This window comes from Mytilus edulis, chromosome 7, assembly GCF_963676685.1.
Source record: "Mytilus edulis chromosome 7, xbMytEdul2.2, whole genome shotgun sequence".
In the NCBI taxonomy this organism is placed as follows: domain Eukaryota; kingdom Metazoa; phylum Mollusca; class Bivalvia; order Mytilida; family Mytilidae; genus Mytilus; species Mytilus edulis.
In genome coordinates this window covers 83,790,802-83,813,121 of record NC_092350.1, presented here as the reverse complement: position 1 = coordinate 83,813,121, position 22,320 = coordinate 83,790,802, and the positions used below count along the sequence as shown (strand labels likewise).

The window sequence follows — 22,320 nt, the reverse complement described above, 5'->3', positions numbered from 1 at the left end:
AACAGAATATTGATCGTGCGAAGACGATACAATACAAGTTATAACATGTTATGAAAAATAGTTGTCTCATCATATGAATACGTTTAAATTAATGCAGTTAAATACAAGACTACATGTAGTATAGCTTTTTTATTTTATGAGATAGTAATTATTATAATTAGTTACCTAAGCATTAATTGTGTTGCAATGTCTAACAAGATGTTAACATAAAATGATGAGACCTATTTGTAATTATTTACAAAATGACGTTATGATTTTGCAGTTAAAAAATCACTAGAAGAATCAGAGATGGACTGATCAGAACTTTCTGTTTGACGCGCATAGTAATTTAAGAGTATACGATGCATAAACTTCGTCGATGTTCTAAGAACTTATCATAGTAACTATATATACATATACACAAAATTTAGATTTATTCGGACAATATCTAAGTTTTCCCGAAAGATCTCTTGAGATCTGAATTGGCACTTTTATTGACGTTAACAACATCATCATAGTAGTTTGGAAACTAATTGTACATTTGTATACTCCGTATGATTTCGTTAATAGTAAGAGACGAATTTCCGACAAAGAAACCACTATAGGGACGGACATACAGTAATATTCTGACAGGTAATAATAATTTAATTTTGGATGTAACGCATCTTCTGATTGGCTGACGTTATTTTGTTATAAGCCAATAGACATAATTTAGTCATGTGACCGTGACGTCATCAACGTTTTGTCATTGTTTTCTACGATTTAGAATGGAATTCAGAATTAAATTATAAGAAATGACTGTAATGTTTTCCCTTTCTATTCGAAATAACATAAACAATATGGTGCACACTGTAAAATAACCCGCTACGCGCGTTATTCAGTGTGCACCAAATTTTTCATGTTATTTCTTCATAGACATTAAAAATATTACAGTCATTCCTTAAATAAAATTAACGGTTCCAAATTTTCTGTACCAGATGCGCATTTCGACAATACATGTCTCTTCAGTGATGCCCGTGGTCAAAATATTTGAAATCCAAAGCTGATATAAAAGATGTAGAGCTATAATCAAAAAGTTTAGCCAAATCCGTAAAAGGAATCAGAGCTTTGCGTGAGGGAGATACATTCCTTAATTTATAAGAATTTCTAATAATTTGACATTCTATTTGTATTTTATTTCTTTTAAAATTGAACAATGAATCTTAAATATATTATTGGTCTTTGTTTTTTATGGCTTGAATTTAAAGGTGATTTCTGGCCTTAACATATACAAAAAGCAGATCTTTCCATTTAATATAGTCAACTATAATTTAACTTCAAATTGAATAGAAAAAAATAATACAGAATGCAAATACTAATGTATGCAGTTTTGACCGCGGTTTGATGAGTATATATCATGTATATCATGTATACGTAATGCATCGATGTACGTTAATGCGCATACAGAACAAACCCTTCTAAAGGCGCCTAACTTCAAATATTTTAATAAAATTATACGAAACAAAATTCTCACGTACAAACGGCGATGTAACGTAAATGAACATGTGCGTTGACTCTGAATAAACTATAACTATAAAATATAAGATGTATCAGTTTAAATGCTCTGATAGATATGTCCTAGGTTGAAGGCATATTATCTTTACACCAGGTAACATATATATATATATATATAAATATATAATCACATCAAATCAAGTTTTGAATATTTAAATAGACCGAAGTTAAATGAATCTATTATGTGTACCTATAATGCTTCAATGGATTTTGAAATAAAACATTTTTAAATCTTGTAATCAACAAAATCATTTTTATGAGCTATCGTTTAATAAACCAATATATATATCCTAAAATGGCTACTATAAAAAGAGGTCCTTTGACTATTTCAGTAAATATTATTCTGATAGCATCCATAATAACTAAGGTAAGCAAATACATTTTGAAGGTCATTTGTTGATAAATTTAATAATATATTAGGGTATATTATTTTTCAATTCTTCTTGAAGCAAATGTAAAATTAAAATTATTGCAAACAATCTTATACCACAAGAAGTCTTCTACATTAGATATACTAAGCAAAACCTATATCGAAGAAAAATACTGCAGGCTGTTACCTTAAAGGGAAATCACACTATTGTTTATACACATCGCTCTCGGCGCCGCTATAGTGTCGTGGCCGTATTATGACGTCGCCGTTTTCGATTCCGTCGCAGTGGTTGCTAATTTCTAAAATGGCGGCCCGCTCGAAGGGACGTTTCACTCAAGCAGAAGAAAGCAAACCACGTTTTGATTTAAGTGCAACAATGAAAATGCTATTTGAAATGGACACAATCACAATGTATGGCAACACAAATAGCCGATAGTGGTCTTGATATGGTCTTGATATGAGTTACCGTCCGCTCAGTCAACTCATTTTTGTATTAAAAAAAACCTTTAAGTTTACTGTAAAGTTTATATAATTTCAAATAAAATATTTATTGATCTCGCAGATTTCGTAGTTGTATGAAAAAATATTGTAAAACAAAAGAAATATTAAAACTTTTTGTCGATCAGTTCAATATAATAAAAATTACACGTAACTTGGCGAATATGAAATACGTCCGGTCAATTTTTGTTGTTGTAGAAAAACAATTTGTTTTACTATAAAGTTTAAATGTTCATATAAGATAACTATTAATCTCGCAGATTTCTTAGTGGTATGAAAAAATATTGTAAATCAAAAGAGATATTATCATTTTTTGTCGATCAGTTCAATATACGTAAAGCGTACATAGAGTGAAATCCGTCCAGTAAATTGTTATTTGCTCAAAAATATTTTTTAAACTATTTTTGTTTGATTTTCATTAAAAATAGTCTTTTATCTCTAAGGTATTCAAATATTAAAATAATCTATCAAATAACAAGAAAGTTCCGGTGAATATCCTGTCACAATCCGGACAATCGTCCAGTCATTAGTGTAACCCAGGTGTTGGCAGCGTATCGTCGCGATGCGGTATGTGGGATTCAGCGTATATTTTCCGGAAAAAAATAACAATATATTATTACCAAGAGAAACAGCATGTAAACGTACAGCTACATTAAAGACCTGTTAGTGACCTTCTGCTGTTGTTTTTTCTATGGTCGGGTTGTTGTCTCTTTGACACATTCCCCATTTCCATTCTCAATTTTAGCTTCCAGAACTTGTAGTTTTCTGTCCACCATAGGGACGTAAACAAGAACAAGGAGTTTCTGTCGACTGTAAGTTTTCACATGAAACGTCATTACTATATATAGTCTTCTGCTGTTGTCTGCTTTATGGTCGGGTTGTTGTCTCTTTGGCACGTTCCCCATTTCCATTCTCAATTTTATTCTATACTATACATGTATAAACAATTCATCAAAACTTCATTTCACATTTGTATTTATCCGGCTCAGCCTGTCGGATTATACAAAGCAGGGTCAAACTTTATAAGTCAATGTTCTAGTTCTGAATATGTATTTAACTTGCCACTAGCCATTAATGTGTGAAGTGTTTGAAATATTATTTATTTCACATGTGACGACAGAAATTATCCAAGTGTCATCCATCTTTCCTTAAATATTCCTTTGGTATATTACGTCTCTCTTTCCCTCTATTTTTTTCTTTATCTTTTGGGGAGGTGGAGCACAAATACATGAACACGAGTGATTTCTAGAGTAATCGTATATTTGTTGAAATATTCAACGTTATTTAAGAATAACGCCATTTGAAAATCACTGTAAGAAGCATACAAAATTTTACATCGGTTGCTTGCTGTCGAAATCAATGAAAATTTAGCACCGTTTTATAAAGTAAATCATACTCAATCTTTCTTTAATGCTATGTAAAGGCTTACATTATTTAAGCACCAAACAAAATATATCTTGTTGTATTTCTTTAAACTGTAGCAAATTGTACGACCAGCAGATTAAAACATATGACCGCTAGACGCCATAGCAATATGGGAATATCAAACACTATGTCTAGTTATTTTGGTCCTATTGATGACCACCACAACAAAAGTTCCACACTGTATATTTGGCTTTACAAGTCACCGACAAGAGAAATATTTAACGCACAAATACATGTATTTATGTATAGTAACATATCTTTCAGAGTGCTAAACTGTAACCATCACACCAGGGTCCGTCTTGTAAAAGATTATTCATCTCATTTAGAAAAATGTTTTTGTGTTGAATTTCGTGTAATATTTGCCACTGAAATATTTGAAAAAATTAAGAAAAAGACGGGGAAAAACAAAACAAAAACTAGTAGTCCAGAATGATGTAGGTGCGTGTTCATATCTCTCAATGTGATCACTTGCCTTTCAAAAAACAGTGACATATAGAGATTGTCGGAATCCGATCATGACTGAAAAGGACAACAATTTTTGTCGAGCCTTCGACTTTAGTCGAAAAAGAGAGACCTCGCGATCCTACATTCTGTCAGCGTCGGCGTCCACGAATATTCACTCTGTGGTTAAAGTTTTTGAAATTTGAATAACTTTCATAAACTATTCTGGATTTCTACCAAACTTGGACAGAAGCTTGTTTATGATCATAAGATAGTATCCAGAAGTAAATTTTGAAAAAAGAATATCCATTTTTTCCGTATTTAACTAATAAATAGACCTAGGCTTTCTACCATGATACAATACATTGACTTAAATTTTAATAACTTTCTTATACTATTCTGGATTTGTACCAAACTTGGACTGAAGCTTGTTTATCATGATTAAAAGCTAGTATCTAGATGGAAATTTTAATCAGTTATTTTCAAATGACCTATTATTAATCTGTATTGGGAAACAAAAGTATATATACCATATTAAAACATAAATGTGATAGAAGAATATACATTCAAAGAAAAAGAGGTGCACCAACAGAAAATAGAAACAGCAATCTTTCTCTTAATTTCATCGGATATTATACAATAATACAATATTAATTTATTAACATCTCACCATCAATAATATCGGATCTCAAAATTTTAACTCTTACCAAAATTGCTCATACTATCTCACAGTAATACTATAACTTGGAAGTTCTAAGCGGAACTCGGGCTTTATCTAGAACTCTTATTCGAGTTAATATGCGAACTCAAAAGATACTCGAACTTCAACTCAAAATCTAACTGGAACTCGAACTCATTAAAATGTCTACAAATCTTGTCATCTGATAAAAAAAAAGAGTTAGATAAAATATATAACTTTTCCACAGAAACACGGAAAGATGTAACAGAACAAGAAAAAAATCTAGTTCCGTTTATTATTTATTTATTACATATCAACTTGGAACATTATATGTTCCTGATATCAATATACAAATGTAACGATGTGTCTTTTATTGTTTATCTGTATTAGCTCTAATTATCAGATGCATTGTATTTCTTATAACGTACCAAGGTTGCGCGAATAATCGAACGGAAATATCATATATATAAGTAATACATAAAGCTTTCATACCCAGGCGATGAACACTGAACATATTATGTACAATGAACACGAAATTATGTATGAAAAATGGGTGCGGGATGATAGAACTCAGACAAAAAATTGGTTTCCACAGTTCAAATAACTGACTTATGAAGCGTTGTGTAATTACGGAAAATTAATGTTAACCATTTTTTAATTCCTTACGGAAATAGTTTTTATTAACATTTTAAACACGGCATTTTAGGTTTTATCTACACGGTGCGAATGGACAGTCTCGTGAAATTATTCTGTCTGCAGTCTAAAAAGAACGTGTTACTTTCTAGCACGGATACCTTCGTTCGGTCTTCTGAGATAGAAGATTCTTTACCTGGAAGCCGAAACTTATTTGCATAATACGGCATCATCGGAGTCAAACATTCGTTTTTCCCATACAACAAATGCAATTAAGAAATACTAAAGATGACTTCAACTTTAAAAATTACTTTACAATAAAATCATTGTTACTGTATCTATATTTAACGATTCGATAGATTGATAAAAATATTAATGAATAATCAAAATACCTAAAAAAATGTTCAATCATGATATCGTTATTATATTTTAATTCAGCCCAAGCGTTGCAAGAAATGCTGTTATGCCAGCAACGTCGTTCTATAACGTTAACAGAAAAGTTTATAGTTCCCGCCAAAATTCGACGATAAGATTATTTCCGTTTTAACGGATTTAAAACATCGGTGACCCCCATTTTTTATTTATGCTTTTAAAATCTTCCCTGAAGCTGCAACTTATGCATAAGTTTGAAGGGAAAAACATTAGTAGATTTTTTTTATTTCAAGAAAAATCTATTATAAAAAGCAACTAAAAATGGCGGGAAATGTCCAAAGGCCTCCAAAAATAAGGAAACAGAGACAATTAAATGTGTTTAAGGTACAAATAACATTTGACTGTATTTGAAATTCCAGTTTAAAATCGTTTTTCAATAATTTTGCCATTTTAAAGCAATTTACAGCGCTATTTCTATATTTTGGTATAACGCGATTCTTTAAGTTTTGATGACGTCATATCTCGAAAACAACATCGGTAACCCCAAAATTTTGTTAGCCTAAAATATCGTAATAAGTATGATCTGTCTACATGCAAAATTTCAATGAATTATTATTAGTAGTATAAATAGTGTGATTTCCCTTTAAATCACCGAGAGTACCGTAAGCGTTTTTTTTCGTTCATGCAAATTGAACATTCAATGCCGAAAATGTGTTATATTATAGTCTGTGGTTGTTACCGATAATCGGAAAAACCGCCAAAATGTATGACTGATAGTTCGATGCCTGTGTGCTGGAACAGAATGCTGGTTAATCAAGATTTTTTTTCTCGAATATAAAAGTTTATAAAGTGAAACTTTCATTTGATCTTTATAGCCATCTTCGATTCTGGTTACACCATCCTTCACTAATTGCTGCAATTGAATCTCTTCAGTGCACAGTTTTGAAAAATTGTTGTGTCTAATGTTTACAAATCTTGTGAAACCAAAACTTAATATTTACGTTAATCATGTTAATATATCAACATTTAGGCGAGTAACGTACACAAGAACTCTAATTAGTCGAATGAAAACTTAAAAAAAAACTTGTTGCTAAATTTCGTCCGATTCAGAAGAAGAAGATGGAGCGTGTTAATTTTTTATTTACAAACTATACCTTTACACGGGATTTCTTAAAGGCGTTTTTGATTGGACGCAGTCAATTAGAACTGCGTCCAATTGAATTCATTGCCTTGTGGATCCGAAGGTGGATAAGAGTGGAGTAGATTGAAAAAGTTGTCTAGCTGAAATGCATAGTCGCTGACAATTTTAAAAATGTGTCTTCCCCCTAAGGATGATTTGGGAATAGAAATATGGTCACTTGGTATTCTTTTAGACCGGTAGTAAAACGCTTGCCAAAGTGGGGCGTCCGTTTGGTTGTTCGGGATGTACAATTTTTTAGCCACGTCTGGTCGGAACAAAGACACTAAACCCGATGCTTCTTGTAAAGAGAGTGACACGCTCTTTGAAAGTTTAGAACGCTTGAACAACTTTTTCGTAGGCGGCCTGCTGCAAAGCACAGTTTTTGTTCCTGTCCAATACATGTATACCCTCATTTCCAGAGGCAGTCCAAATTTCCCCGACCATAATCCCGGATAACCTCTTTTATAAAACCTATCTATAGCATCATTTGTCAACTTGTTCTTGCCCTAAAGATGCATGAAATATTTGGCACTGAACGTTAACTAACTAAACAATCAATTAATCAAAATGTGTCTTAGTTCACCATTTCAAGATTTGCAATGTTTGATGAATCGTTTTAGGCTTTTTCCTTTGGATTTATAATGATGGGAATCTACATTAAAGTTGGTGACGATATCTTAGAAGATGACGTCATTAAAGTCGTAAATATGCAAGAAATTTCCGGCATGCCACTTGGCACAATGGTGAAAGCAATTGTGTTTTCTCTTATTGGAGTGTTTGTGCTGGAACTGCTCACTGGCGTAGTTGGTATATGGGGAGCCTTTGGTAGGAGAAAGCAGATGTTAGCGATAGTAAGCCCTGCTTAGTACGGTATATCAATTTGTAGGTTAAATGTGGGTTAAGATTTGTACGAACGATTATGGCGATTGGTTGTTTAGAATGAAAACGTTGTTTATTTCTTTTTTACATCTTAAGATTTACACAGTCATGTACATACATTTCAATTTTATCTGTCATATAAACAAATCGGGGATCTTGACATTTTTTTTTCATTTCTAAACGTATAAAGTCAGGATGTAGGTTGACAAATGTTAAATCAATAATAATATGAGATGGTTTTCTCGTTTACATGATCAATATACGTTTTCGATTTAACAAATTTAACAAATAGAAAAACAACCTTAAGTTTGAAGTTAGATATGCGCTTACAGGAAAATGCAACTAAAAGATATACAAATATTAAAGATATACACGGTTTGATAGTATCAATTATTAGAAGGACCATGGAGTCGATACGCGAGAAAGTTATTCGAACATAGAATGAGTTATAAATTATTTACTTTTATAACAATCAATATTGTCAATTAATAAAAACCAATCATTTTAGTATCGTAGGTCCACCCGTACATAACGTACTATTATACACAAACAATGTGCATAAACAGACCGGAGGTTATTGGAATTTTTTAAATTGAACCCAACAGAAATTAGGAAGAAATGAAGAAAGAAGCAAATAATAATATAACAATGAATTTGTATCTGAAAAAATTATCCACTTAAAAAATTAGGTATTACCTATCAGATTCAATATTGCAGACTGTTTTACTGAGATCATTGATGATTGTGATATACAGTATATACATAGTTGTCCTTGCTGTATTATACAATGAGGTAAGTGTTGATACTATTATGTTAATACTATGAAGACATACACAACAAAGTTCCATCGTGCTATAAAAACCATGAAAAAAACCCAAAACATTGATTTAATGTAAAATGCAACTTTCCACCTAACACAACTTCATCATAAATAAATACGTGTGAGAAGATGTGGTATAATCGTCAAGGAAACAACCTTCCTCCATGGACAAAATGATATTGACGTTATAAGTATAGGTTGTCAAATGCCATACAACAATGAAATAAAACCTACAACTAAGATAGATGTAAATCACCCCAAATAACAAATGTAAATCATTTCAAGACAGAAAATTAACGGCCATATTTATGCACCAAAAAAACTAAAGAAAAACAAACATGATATACACCAACAAACGACAATAACGGACTTACAGGCTTTGGACAGCTATAAATAACATTCTGTATGATTTCTTTTGCAGGCCCCTTCATCTTTCTAGTATGTATTTGATTGGTTCATATTCAATGATACAATGTATGTTAAAATCTTAATCTTACCGAATTAGGTAATTTCAATTATACCGAATAGGTTGAACAAAGGTATAGAGAAAAAAACATATTAATTCACATTACATTACGTTGTACATTTTTTTAGGAAGCATATATATGGTCTCTTTCAAACCAATTACTAGTTTATTACTGCCATTTCGTTAAACTGTTTTTTATATCTATATTTGTAGAAGTCAAAACTGAGAGGAACGTTAATGAATTATATACACGCTTATGAAGCAGGTTCGAGTTATATATCATCTACATATCTTTACTATACATTTCCAAATTTTCTGTCAAAGGTAAGATTTTAATTGTTCTAACATACATTAAAATCGATCTCCTTGTACTGCAATGGTGAAAAATGAAAATCTAGTATCCCACCATAGATTCAATAAATCACCAAGATTTAGAAAATTATTATTGAAAAAAGTAGACCTACTCTCATCACTAGTGTCCGGGTGTTGAGGTTAACTAAAACTGACTATCAAATAAATATATGAGTGAAAATTTGTACAAGCCTGTGCAACACGACGGGTTGTCCGTACCCTTATGAAGCATATGCGATCATTAATTTTTTTAAGTTAGGTTCATATCATTCAGCTTAGTTTTCTATATTTTGTTTTGTGTACTATTTTGTACCAAGACCATGAAGACGGAACAACAAAACTTTTAACAGAAAAAAAAAAACAACAACAAAAAGACTTACTAAAGATGACATTCAAAACATCTGTTGGAAGACAGTTAAAGTTAAACTTTGTATCTGATGCATTATAATTGTAGTAAAATTTATTTTTATATAGCTGGGATGTGACGGAGAACAGCCCGGTATTTACTTCTGTCCTGCAATCTATAATGAGCAGCTCAGTAGCTATTTGCAGATATATTTTGGACTGATTGTAACGTGTATCATATGTCAGGTATGGTTAAGAAAGGTTGACTTCACTAGAGATGAAACCTGTTATTAAGTACCTTTATTTTAGAATAGTCAGGTATGGTATAATCATTTACAAGGTTCTTCAGGGTTTTCATCTCCTGATATGCATGTATCATCTGCCACGTGCATACACAGTTAGTCCAAATGTCACAATCTGACTTTAATCCAAAAAACAACGTTACATATTAGACGACTAGTCTGGTGTCTAAACATCAATAACCGAATAAACATATTATTAGCGAGTACATAAACAAATATACCGTACTACTGAACCATTCGTGACTGACAGCTTGATAATAACTGACAATCCTAGTACCTAGCATCATTCGAACTTACAACTTGAGTATGAAAGAATACTGATACAGTAGTTGAATAACTAAGATCATTGTGCAATTGATACACTCCATCATTGGTATGGTCATACTTTATAAATTTATAACTGTTTACAAAACTTTTGATTTAAAAAAAAATTAGGGCTTTTCTACCTCAGGAATACATGACAATATAATTAGCTGTATTTGGCAAAAACTTTAAGGAACTTTGGTCCTCAAATGCTCTTCAACTTCGTGCTTTATTTGGCCTTTTTAACCTTTTTAAAATATAGCGTCACTGGTGAGTATTTTTTAGACGAAACGAACCTTCGGCCTAAATACAAAATTTAATCCTGGTATATGTGATGAGTTTATTTGTAGAAACAATACTATAACAATAATGATGTAACTATTCAACTTGTAAATTTGGCCCGGAAACATTTGAAAAAAATGTTTTTACTGCAAATTGGGATCCAATGTAATTTAGAATTATCCTTTGAAGTACTGTATAGAATTTAAAAGACTATGTGATTGACATCGTCTGAATTTATATAAGCATAAGTAAGTATCATTTCCATGAAAATTATACATGTATATCCCATTTTTTCAATCGTGTTACATTCAATTTTGTTTTTAGCTTATATGTATGAAGTTGTGTTTGAGTGATTTCAAAGGGAACTCCTTATAATATATAAAGATATTTTGTAAGCAATCTTATTTGCATTGGGATTCTCTTTTCTACGGAGGTTATTTTTCCCTGCACCTTCAATCATGGCGCCTACCTTGATTTTGTTGGAGTAGTTTCGATATTTAAGTATTGCTTTTTAATTACAACATTTACATTCAACTATTACAATTACAAAGAGACAGACTTGTATCTCTCTGTCAACAATGCATTATTTTAATTCTAAGTTTTGGTACATGGGTCTAGTATAAAGACATGAGATTTAAATCTTATTTGTCAATACCAAAGGAGGGTACGACGGGTTTGTGATTCTTTAAAAAAGTCTATACTAGGCATGTTATAGGGGTACATGTGAAATTCAAAATTTCTCTAAAAATCTTTTCCAAATAGTGATTTTAACATAGTTGTATTGCTAGATGCTGTGTATGCTGGTACAATACCATTGTGTGAAAACGAAAAGATAAAGTATACTCTAATTAAAAAATATGTTGTATAACGTGATAATTGAAAATATTATTCGTATTCTGAAATTAACTTTCTTCAATTGCTTTCCAAAATCTTAATCTTTTATCTAAGAACTATATATATAGCACATTGTAGTTGTTACCAATTTATTTGCAGATATTAAATTTCAATTCGGTATTCCAAAATTTATGAAAAATGATATTTAATAACGTGATCAATTTTATATAAAGCGTTGTGATTAGGTTGAAGTAACAATAGAAACAACAGAAGTTGTTGACTATGCGGTATGGGCTTACGGTGACCTATAGTTGTTTATGTCTGTGTCATTTTGGTCTTTTGTAGATAGTTGTCTCATTGGCAATCATACCACATCTTCTTTTTTATATTAATGAACTTTACCACTGCAATATTTTCACGACGATGTACGCAGCTTTATATGTTTGTGTTTTCGCAGTGTTTCATCATAGTTGCTGTAGAATATACGTACAGGAAACTTGAATTCAAAGAAAAGAAATCAAGGAGTACAGACAACAAGTACTATCTGCTGTTTTCTTTAAAGCATGGTATCTTCAAAAATCTGTTAATGTCTGCTAAAGATAACTGGCAAAGGTAATGTAGCATATTAATCTGTTGCAATAAAAAATCATAATATCTAATAAAATTTGTAGATTTGGCTAACAAAGTCCTTATATTTGTATAAAGTGACATTCGTTTATAGTGGAAATTTGTTTTAACGTTGAATAAGCTACGATTAAAAATTGCTTGCTAGTCCCTCTCTGTGATTACCATTAGATAACTCTGGTTCATTTCCCAATCAATCTATCATCAAGGGAAGATATATAATTCGATTTTCATTTATAATCTTTTTGAAGAATGATGAACGGTTCTTTATATTGGTATGTAATCATTTTAAACGTTTCAAATTTATGAAATTATATTCGTACATCAATGTTTTTGATACACCAATAACAAAAACTGAAATATATTGAATTGATACAGTTCATAATTATTCAAAATTATATCAGAAACCTAAACTTAATTAAAAAAAAATGAACCTGTTTAGGGGAGACAATACTCGCATAATTTTTTCGAATTGGCACATAATACAACGGAATGTCATTCTTGCATACAAATGGCACATGAATATAATTAATCAACTGTGCAATCGTGCTCCACCTTCAATGATGATTCTAAATTATAAATATAACCAAAAATTGTTAATCTATAGATAGTGAAGACTAATGAAAGCTAGCCCACTGTAAAAATATTTCTTTGCAATTTTGTTAAACTTCCTCAGAAAAATGCTCGAGCCACTTGACTTTCATAGCTCAAAATTAACGTTTTTACACAATATTTGAATAAAGTAGTTAAAGATTATTCGCTTCTCAAAGTGTAAGACGCAATAAAATCGTATGCGTGCACCATCTTACCGAAATACGGATTTAATTAAGTCCTGAACATTTCGACATTTCTTCGTTTATTATTTATCAAAACCGATTTTAAACAAATCACAAGTACGTGTTAAGATCCGACTAATTACCTATTTCCCAATATGGTCAAGTAAATTTGCTAGGTAATGTCACGGAAATCACTTTTGATGAACATTTGAAAAATCAATATGTATAAATAATGAACGCAGTTCTAAAACAAACAAAAAATAAATTCACAAAAATACTGATTTCCAGAAAAAATCAGTTTAGCATTATTGAACAGCGGTATACTACTATTTCCTTTACTTATTATTCACTCAAAATACATTTAGATGTTGAATGTGTACTGATATCTATTTTCATCTTAGATGCATTTTTTTTTTTATATATGTACTTTGTATCTTTTATTGTTTTAAAGGATGTATACGAACCCTGCTGTGTATCGAGATGATCAGCTAATCATTTTTCAACTAATTTGGATTGTTTGTTATTATGTTGTACTGTTAAATCACTGCCCCAGGTTATGTGAATGTTAGCGTCTTCAGCCATGTTTTATTCTGCAAATAAATTTTCCATGTCCCAAGTGTCAGGATCCTGTGGAACATTGGTTGTGGTTTTCCTGTCGGTCATATTTGTTTTTCGTCAATTGTGAAGACATAAATCAATCCGCTAGTACTCTCAATTGTTTTTATTCATAATTTTATGGAAGAGTTTTCTTATACCGATTATCTGATATGCTTTTTTCATGATGAAGGTCGTACGGCTATTAATTGCTAACATCCACTTTATGACCACAAAGGTGGTCAGTTGAATAATTGACAATCATATTGCATCTTCTTATTTTTTGTGAGAACTACAGTATAATTTTTCAAAGGGAAAAATTTATGTATGAAGGACTAGCAATTGCTCCATACATTGACAAATAGCAACGACACATTGCATTGGAAGAAACACAAATGAGTGATGGGAATATTTCAAACACTTTAATGATGACACCATATATAAGTGTTTGACAAATAAATACCTGATTGTAAGGTGTAAATGAGAAGAGACAGAAAATAAAATATAAAAAAAAGATATTTCCAGACAGTTATAAGGTTAATCACCAGTAGTTTGTTAAAAGAGGGACATGGTTACATTCTCTTTCTCATGAGCCCCCGTTCGTTATTCGAAAACATCCTCTTATTTCATATTTTCAAAGCGACGATAGACAAAACTTGTACCTTATATGGACATTTTCTAAAGAATGTACTTGGGCTTGTATATATTTGCAACCTTGCTTAAAAATATCAGAGCATCGAACGATTATTGATAATTTGAAACTAGAATACACAACTTCAAATTAGAAAAATGTTAATACAGTATAGGATATCGAATGAAGATAAATGTCGGTTTATATTTGTCAGTTTGTGGAACGCTATTGAAAACAAAAACAATACATGTATATAACTAAATGAAAACAAACAATTGTAGATCGAAGTCTGCATTTTTATCAGTTATACTGAAGATCACTTCCATTGTGAGTATTTTACTTATAGATACAACTAAATAATCTGTTAACAAAAAACGAATACATTTAATGATATTCATAACAATATACGTGGAATACACCCTTCTGCCATTTATGTTTACAAATATTATACCAAGTCTGATGTTTAATCTAAATTAAAAAAAAAACAACTCGAAAGTGATGATTTCTTATAACTTCGTAAATTAATAGTTAGACTAAGTAAGGTTGACTTGCATCAGTGATAGTAATACATAGATATCATTCCTGTTATAAGGGTAAAACCAAATAACAATAATTTATGGTTTACATTTCAGATGGTAGGAGGTGGCCTCCTTGGATTAGGACTGACTTTAATGGGGGACAACTTCATTTATGATAGTTCCCTCAAATATATCTTTTATCAAATACAGTTTTACAATTATTATTTCTATGATATACTTGTTGGATTGGCTGCGTCAAGTGTAGTTTTTGGTATATTGGCGATGGTAATTTCAATCATTGGAATAGTTGGGTCATGGAGAAAATCATCAGCCTTTTTGATCACGGTAGGTTGCCAAATACTAATAGTGATTTTTAGGCTTATCTATTTCAGTAGCTACCTAATGATAATTAACGTAAAGTGGAACGTTTTTTTTTTATTGAAGTCATTGAGGAGGCTCGAGGGTATAAAAGTTTCAGATTTTTTTTTTTTTTTTTTCATTACAAATTTTATTTATTTCCTTTAGTAGTTCTTACTTTAATATATGGTACAAAAGGAATTCAAAAAAATCAATTCGTGTTGGCTCCAGATGAATTTTAAAATGTAGATATCGTTGGAAACGCTCCAAATTATCTCCATTTGGTACCAAAATGCTATTTTTTAGCATTAGAATTGAAATATGGTTTTAAACTCATCGGTGACCTATATTTTTTTATTATTATCTTCAATTAAGCTGTACTTAAACTAAACTATTGTAAAATTTGAGCGATTTCTGTAATTAAGTTTTTTTTTTTATTTCGATATTATCGGTATTTCTCCTATTAGTTCAACAGAAAAAAGTTGCCTTTACAAAAATGTTCGCTTCTTTCGAAAGCAGATTTTGAGCGTAAATGAACGGTGACCCAATTTCTTTATTCTATTTTTCTATTAAGTATAACATGTATAAGATAAAGTTAACCTATAGAAAAAATATAGTGATATCCTAAAAAATCGATACAGACCCGCAAGCCCCTTAAAGGGGTAAACATATTTCTCTAATGGTTATCGGTGTGTAAACTGACCTCTACAAAACTGTGTTCAACCCTTAAACATGTAGTTTTTATGTCAAACATTTGCATTTTTAATAAACATTTGTTTGTTGATTTGCTACTTTACCATCAAAAGAACATATTGATATGTCGTAACCAAATACAGATCTGTAGTTATTCACTATAGCGAATTTCTGAAATGCTTGTTCATTGCAAAGGAATCAAGAGTGAAATAACTCTAACATCCAGAGCTTCTTTTTAATGGAAAATCATCAGAGTTTAAAACGTTTTGCCGATACATATATGATTCAATTAAAAGAGGTATTAAACAAATAAGATATCGTATGATTGCAAATACGACAAAACCCATGCCACCTATGGTGCTACTGAAGACCCCAAAAAGTACGAAAGAAAATCATTTTTAATGAGAAACTAACGCTATAGTTTATGAACAAAACTAAAATACAATAAGATATATATCGAAAACTAAAAACTACCAAATTACAGGCTTCTGACTTGATATAGTCCCATACAAAAATGTATTTATATCCGAATCTTAACGAACTAGCCCACATTTGAATTGGTTCTCATTCTTGAGTAGTGTTAGTCTACCTAATTAACACATTTAACCAATCAACATTGATTTGTTTTTAAACTTTATATTAACCAATCAGCTTTAAAATTGCAAGAATCATATATGCATATAATTTTTTTTCAGAGTTCAGTTTTGTCCACTATTTTACATGTTCCAAGGTTAATTAGTCTCATAGTGTTCTCTGTGTTAATTCAGAAGGTACGTTTCCTAACATAAGTTATTGTTCAATCATGATACATACTAAAATATAGAAATAGGTTTTGATTAATATTGCAAAAGAGAAATTTTCTCCTAGAAAAAAGTAAAACAACAAAATTCTGAACTTTCAGAAAAAATCAAACAGGATTTATCCTTATTAAATGGCAAAATTAAAAGCTCAAACATATAAAATGAAAAGATAACAACTTTTATATTCCTAACTTGGTATAGGCATTTTCTCATGAAAAAATGATGTATTGAACTTGGTTTTATAGCTAGCTAAACCTCTCACTTGTATGACATACGCAACAATTTCCAAAATTCCAAATTCAAAGAAACTTCAATTTATTTCATCTTTTAACTTATTTAACCGAATTACTACCATGTAAGTCGTATAAAAAAGATTACCATAGTAATTTTCCAATCTTTTAAAAAACTATGATAAAACTAATTACAAAGAAAGTATGTTACTGACAATAAGTTATCTGTAGTCATAAATGATTGTTGGTAACATTATTTTTTCATTTTCAGATTAAGGACGACATGAAAGATCAACTTTACATACAACAGAACGGGTATTATTACAACAATACCCAGAACAAATTAACAGAAAACTGGAATAACATGATAATGAAAGTATGTTGGATAATATTTGTTGAAAAAATAACTGCATATTAAATAAAAATATGTTTGATCGCCAACATGAACGTTTCGATTAGTTTTTTGTGATAAACAACATATCGAATTCTTCTTTATGAAAAAAAAAACTTATTACAGTGTCATCAAGTCCTCAATGCTTTTCAACTTCACGACTTATTAGTCTTTTTCACTATATTACTATTCTAGCGTCACTAACAAGACTTTTGTAGACGAAATTCGTGTCTAGCACAAATACAAAATTCCATTCCTGGTATCTATGATGAGTTTATTTGCCTTGAATTTTCAGAGCATATAAAAGTTTGAAATTGTTAAGATAACTTTTAATTCATTATTTGTTTTTTCCTGGATGACTATAACTACATTTCAAGATGTGTAAAAGATGGATGAAAGATACCAGAGGAACAATCAAACTAATCAATCGAAAATAAACTGACAACGCCTGACTAAAAATGAAAGAAGACAAACAGACAAACAATAGAACACATGACACAACATAACAAACTGTAGACTAATCAACACGAACCTCACCTACATGTAAACTAGGGGTGATCTCATTTGCTACGGACGGGTAAGCTGATCCTGATCCTTATTTGGCACCCGTCGTGTTGCTTATGTTATAACAAATCCGGTAAATATAGTATTACAAAATCTGTCTCCCGAAAATCTGATTTTTTTTCTATTTCTACTGCACTTTGTAACAAATTCTTCTGTTTCATTTAAAACGATTTATTTATATGCTAATTAAATAAGTGGACAGCCGCTGCAAGTCGTCAACTATATCAAGTATTATGCGTGAAATAGAAGAGATTTTTTAATTGTTCTAATGACAATATCGTGAACATATTGAACGTATAAACAATATTAATAAGATAATGTGGGTTGAGTGTCAATAAGTCAAATATCTATCAAAATCAAAATGTATAAAAAGTAAATATAGTTAACAGTAATGCCCTCAAAACGGGCCATTGGCTCACACCAAATATCAAGCTAACAAGGGTCCAACATTGACAATTGTAAAACAATTCGAACAGAAAAACCAGCGGTCTTATATGTTTAAAAAAGAGTAACGATAATCACTTATGAACAACACCAATAAACGAAAAATACTGATCAACATGTAAACATATGTAGTTACAGTGCTGTGGAGTGTTTTGGTTTTCTGATACCAGTTTTGGTGGTATATACGAATACCAGTTCTGTTGTAAAAATGCCCATGAGAGTAGAATGGATGCAGGATCGTATTACACTACAAGTTCAAATAATTTAGACTATTTTGGTAGTTGTGGTGGATACAAAAGAGACGTAAGTTTAATAAATCTTAGTTCGTTAATCCTCTATGTTCAAACGATCTTCCAGTCTATAACATATTAAGTATACTACTTTGAGCCTATATAATTAAGAAATTCATTAATGAAAATTCATTGAAGAGTACGCTTTAAAAGATGTGCGAAGGATATTGTAGGGATATTCAAGCTCACAAGTAAAAAAGCCAAAAAAAAAACTAAACGAACAACGCCATTGCAAAACCGAACAGATAGTTTAAACATATGTATTTATAGGGGATTGAGATACGAGTAATTGCAACCTGTATTAATCCGTTTCCACTTTGCGGTTGCGAGTGCTGCCTTGTAGCGGCGTTAAACTGCTCTTTTTAAGAAATCTGCAAGGGTGTCTTTAACGTGCAAGTGATATGGCTCTCTCTATACACGGCTCAGCCATTTATCGTCCCTTTCCGACAGGCTATCGTCGTACCCTTAAGACCATACTCGCAAATGGTGTCTAAAGGAGAGCCGAAAAATTAAGTCCCTTAACCGAAAAGATAAGCAGTACACAATACACTACACATACGACAAAAGACTGAACAACACGTTCCTCCCAAAAATATTGTGGTTATATCAGTTGTACCCCAAGGTTTTTAGATCCTGCACTACGTGTGGCACCCATTGTGTTGCAAATATTAGTACAAACCTTTCGGTGTGTCTTTTTTTGAAGCATCTTTGTTGTTAGTAATTAGTCTGAAATCCTGTACTAATGACCTAATGATACATTAAGGAACTTAAGTGTATCAGCAGCAGTATTCAAAATAAATAAAACACCTTTTTATTGTATGTCTTATGGTTTTTAGTTGTGATTTCATAATTCGATATATTTGTAATTCAAACTCAATATAACTAATATAACTGTGTTCTGCAAAGAAATACATATTGTTTTGTTTGTTATAATGTTTGGTAAACAATGAAAGGATTGGAAAATTACGACTTCATAATTTACGAACATTTAAATATATATACATGTATGTACTTCTGTGCATAACATTCAAAGAATGAAAAAAAAAATGTACATTTACCATCGAAAGTCATTGCTGTAACCTTGCCGAAATAAATAGAAAACCACACAAATCGATTATTATAAGAAGTCAACGTAATAATGTCTACAAATTATAAGACGGTATCTATTTTTGCAAATGAGTATGTTTTTTAAAACATATTGATGGACAGCATATACAGATAAACAGTTTTTGTGTAGATATAAAAGGTTATTTAAAGTGATTTTAATACTTTTATTTTATTTTAGACATGCACTGGAAAGATAGTCTTCAAAACCAAAATGTTTATTGGCTGGTTTCTTGGAATAGTGTCAGTGCAAATAATTATTGAGGTAGTAAAATAAGACTTGCATAGATACATTGAAATCTCAATCGCAAACCCTATAAATTTGCTTTGTGATTTGCATATAGGACGAGTAAATAATTGAGAAACAAACATGCTTATTAGTTCAAATACATAAAAAAACACAAATTGTTTAGAATACCTTTAAAAATAGGACAACTGCTATACTATAGCAAACATATTCAAAAGCTTGCAAATACAAAATTACTATAAAAAATACTGGAATTGCATAAACTCCGAAAAGAAGCAAGAATTTTGTTAGGTTGGTGAAATGTTTCTTTGAAATGAAAAATACATGTGTATTCCGCCACATGTCGACTCTATGTACGCCTTCTCCACACAACAAAGTTTAACATATCACATACGAAAAAAGTCATCCCATCGCAAACATTATGACAATCAAAACCATTCACTTTTAAATTGCATCTACCCTTTGGTCGGGTTGTTGTCTCTTTCACATTTTCACCATTTTTATTCTCAATTGTATTTTGCTGAACGGCAAACTTCCTTTTATGATAATTGGGATTTTCGACAAAGAAAGCGTTTCTTGTCTAAGATATTTTCATTATCCATTTATTTGCAATACACTTAAAATAGAGCCATTGACATGTCAAATATAGTAATTTCATGTTGTCGTTACCAAAAGTCAAATAATTTTTTGTAAAACGTAGTAGGCAAACAATTAGACAAAGATACACAGATCTGAATTAAATGAATTTTTGAAATTGAAATAGTTATATCGAAATAGAACATATTTAAATTTTATCACGCATGGTCAACACATACAACATAACATTATGTTTTAATAATCATACAACGTACGTAATCGGCATAGGAACAGTTATGTTATACATTGTTGTTTTGCGTTTAGTAAAATTGTTGCTTATTCTGACATTTGCGTAAAATTCATGATATACATTTTATTAAAATAATATAAATGCTACATGAATAACAAATTTCGTGTTCAAAATATTAATCTCATGACTTGTTTAACAAAAATATAGCCGCTAACCTTACACTTATAGATTATTGGATTCCTATTTGCAAACAAAGAATATTCACTGATTACATCAATGAATATACATGAAACTAAAGGTCCAGCTGATCATGATCAGGCACCTAACTCAAAGACAATAATATTACGCAAAATATTTGGAGGGATACAGCAATTCTTTATTAATAGCTGGAAAAGGTGAAATTACATAAATCAGTTGCCAAAAACTCATTCTTTTTTCTTAATTAAGAACGAAACTTGTATGACAGTTGAAAATACTTGCATTATATTGACAGCAATATGTGAGTACAACCAACAGACATATATTAAGATAAACATGTCAACATTTTAGTACAAAAGTCAGCGTTGTGTTATTAAATTTTTCACTTAAAAACAAACCACAATGTTAATAAATAAAAACAACATGACATATAGTCACTCTATATAAAAGAACATGAGCAAAAAGGAAACACATGAATACGAAGACAAACACCCATTATTAACACTATGGCGAATGTGTATGACCTACCAAGCAATCCCAGAATGATATTATAAAAAAATGGGCTAAACAGTTGAGGTGAAAAATATGTCCCTAGATGAAAGTTGCAGTGCTTTTGTTTGATAAAAAGTGAAAAACGAATGCACGACGTTCTGTATTTCAAATTATTATTAGTAAGTACCGATTATGCAATGCTGAAAATGTCCTACCGATTGTTTGTGCATTTAGGTCCTCGATAAAAAATTAATATTTTGCTTTCAATATGACAGGTGAAAACCAAGCAACTGCAATTTTCCGACTTCCTTCACTATCATATAATTATTTTGCACCTGGAAATGAAGTACTTTTGAGTTTCGGTATAACTAATTATAATTTTAGCAGTTTTATTTCTCCTCATGTTCTTCTTTTATCGAATGCTCATCTGTTTACATCCATACTCCTTATGTCGAGCGATACATACAATAGACCACTTTCGAGTTATGTACTTCACCGGAAAAAAATCGTGAATTATGCGCGCTTTTATGATATTTTTTACCAGATAGACTGGGCTGCATGTATCCTTGCATCATTAAAGTTCAGCAAGCGTCCTTGTGACAGGCATTTTGCAGGATAAACAAGAAAAAGTGTTTGTTCCGTACTAAATCACACTTACTTAATGACAGGCTGACAGCCGTGCTGTTTATAAGAATTTCATTTGTCTAATAAGTTGTGCAATACATCATTACATTTTTTCATCCACTCGCTTAACGTGGACGGGAAGTGAAAATATCTTTAACGCACAAATGGTGTTCATTGAAGTTTTTAGAAAAAAAATCAAACTTG

At 31.0% G+C, this 22,320-nt stretch overlaps 1 protein-coding gene and 1 long non-coding RNA gene across 2 annotated transcripts in view; one reads left to right on the top strand and one right to left on the bottom strand.

Moving 5' to 3' along the window:
- Positions 1–22,320, bottom strand: part of LOC139482701 (uncharacterized) — a 931,021-nt gene that overhangs the window by 422,270 nt on the left and 486,431 nt on the right. The gene's annotated exons all lie outside the window — the stretch shown is intronic.
- LOC139482532 (uncharacterized) lies at positions 1,816–21,201 on the top strand. Its single transcript, XM_071266445.1, has 13 exons — positions 1,816–1,900; positions 7,752–7,982; positions 8,728–8,802; positions 9,510–9,620; positions 10,122–10,238; positions 12,171–12,325; positions 14,620–14,665; positions 14,971–15,201; positions 16,602–16,676; positions 17,208–17,312; positions 18,468–18,638; positions 19,911–19,994; positions 21,031–21,201. The coding sequence occupies exons 1-13, from the start codon at positions 1,829–1,831 to the stop codon at positions 21,199–21,201; spliced, it is 1,644 nt and encodes a 547-aa protein (XP_071122546.1). The 5' UTR covers positions 1,816–1,828.

What these genes read in the sequence shown, in the direction of transcription:
- LOC139482532 (XM_071266445.1), top strand. Translation starts at nt 1,829, where the DNA reads ATGGCTACTATAAAAAGAGGTCCTTTGACTATTTCAGTAAATATTATT. An exon ending in TTCCAAATTTTCTGTCAAAG is followed by an intron (nt 9,621 to 10,121) that starts GTAAGATTTTAA and finishes ATTTTTATATAG; the next exon opens with CTGGGATGTGACGGAGAACA. An exon ending in TACTGAAGATCACTTCCATT is followed by an intron (nt 14,666 to 14,970) that starts GTGAGTATTTTA and finishes TTTACATTTCAG; the next exon opens with ATGGTAGGAGGTGGCCTCCT.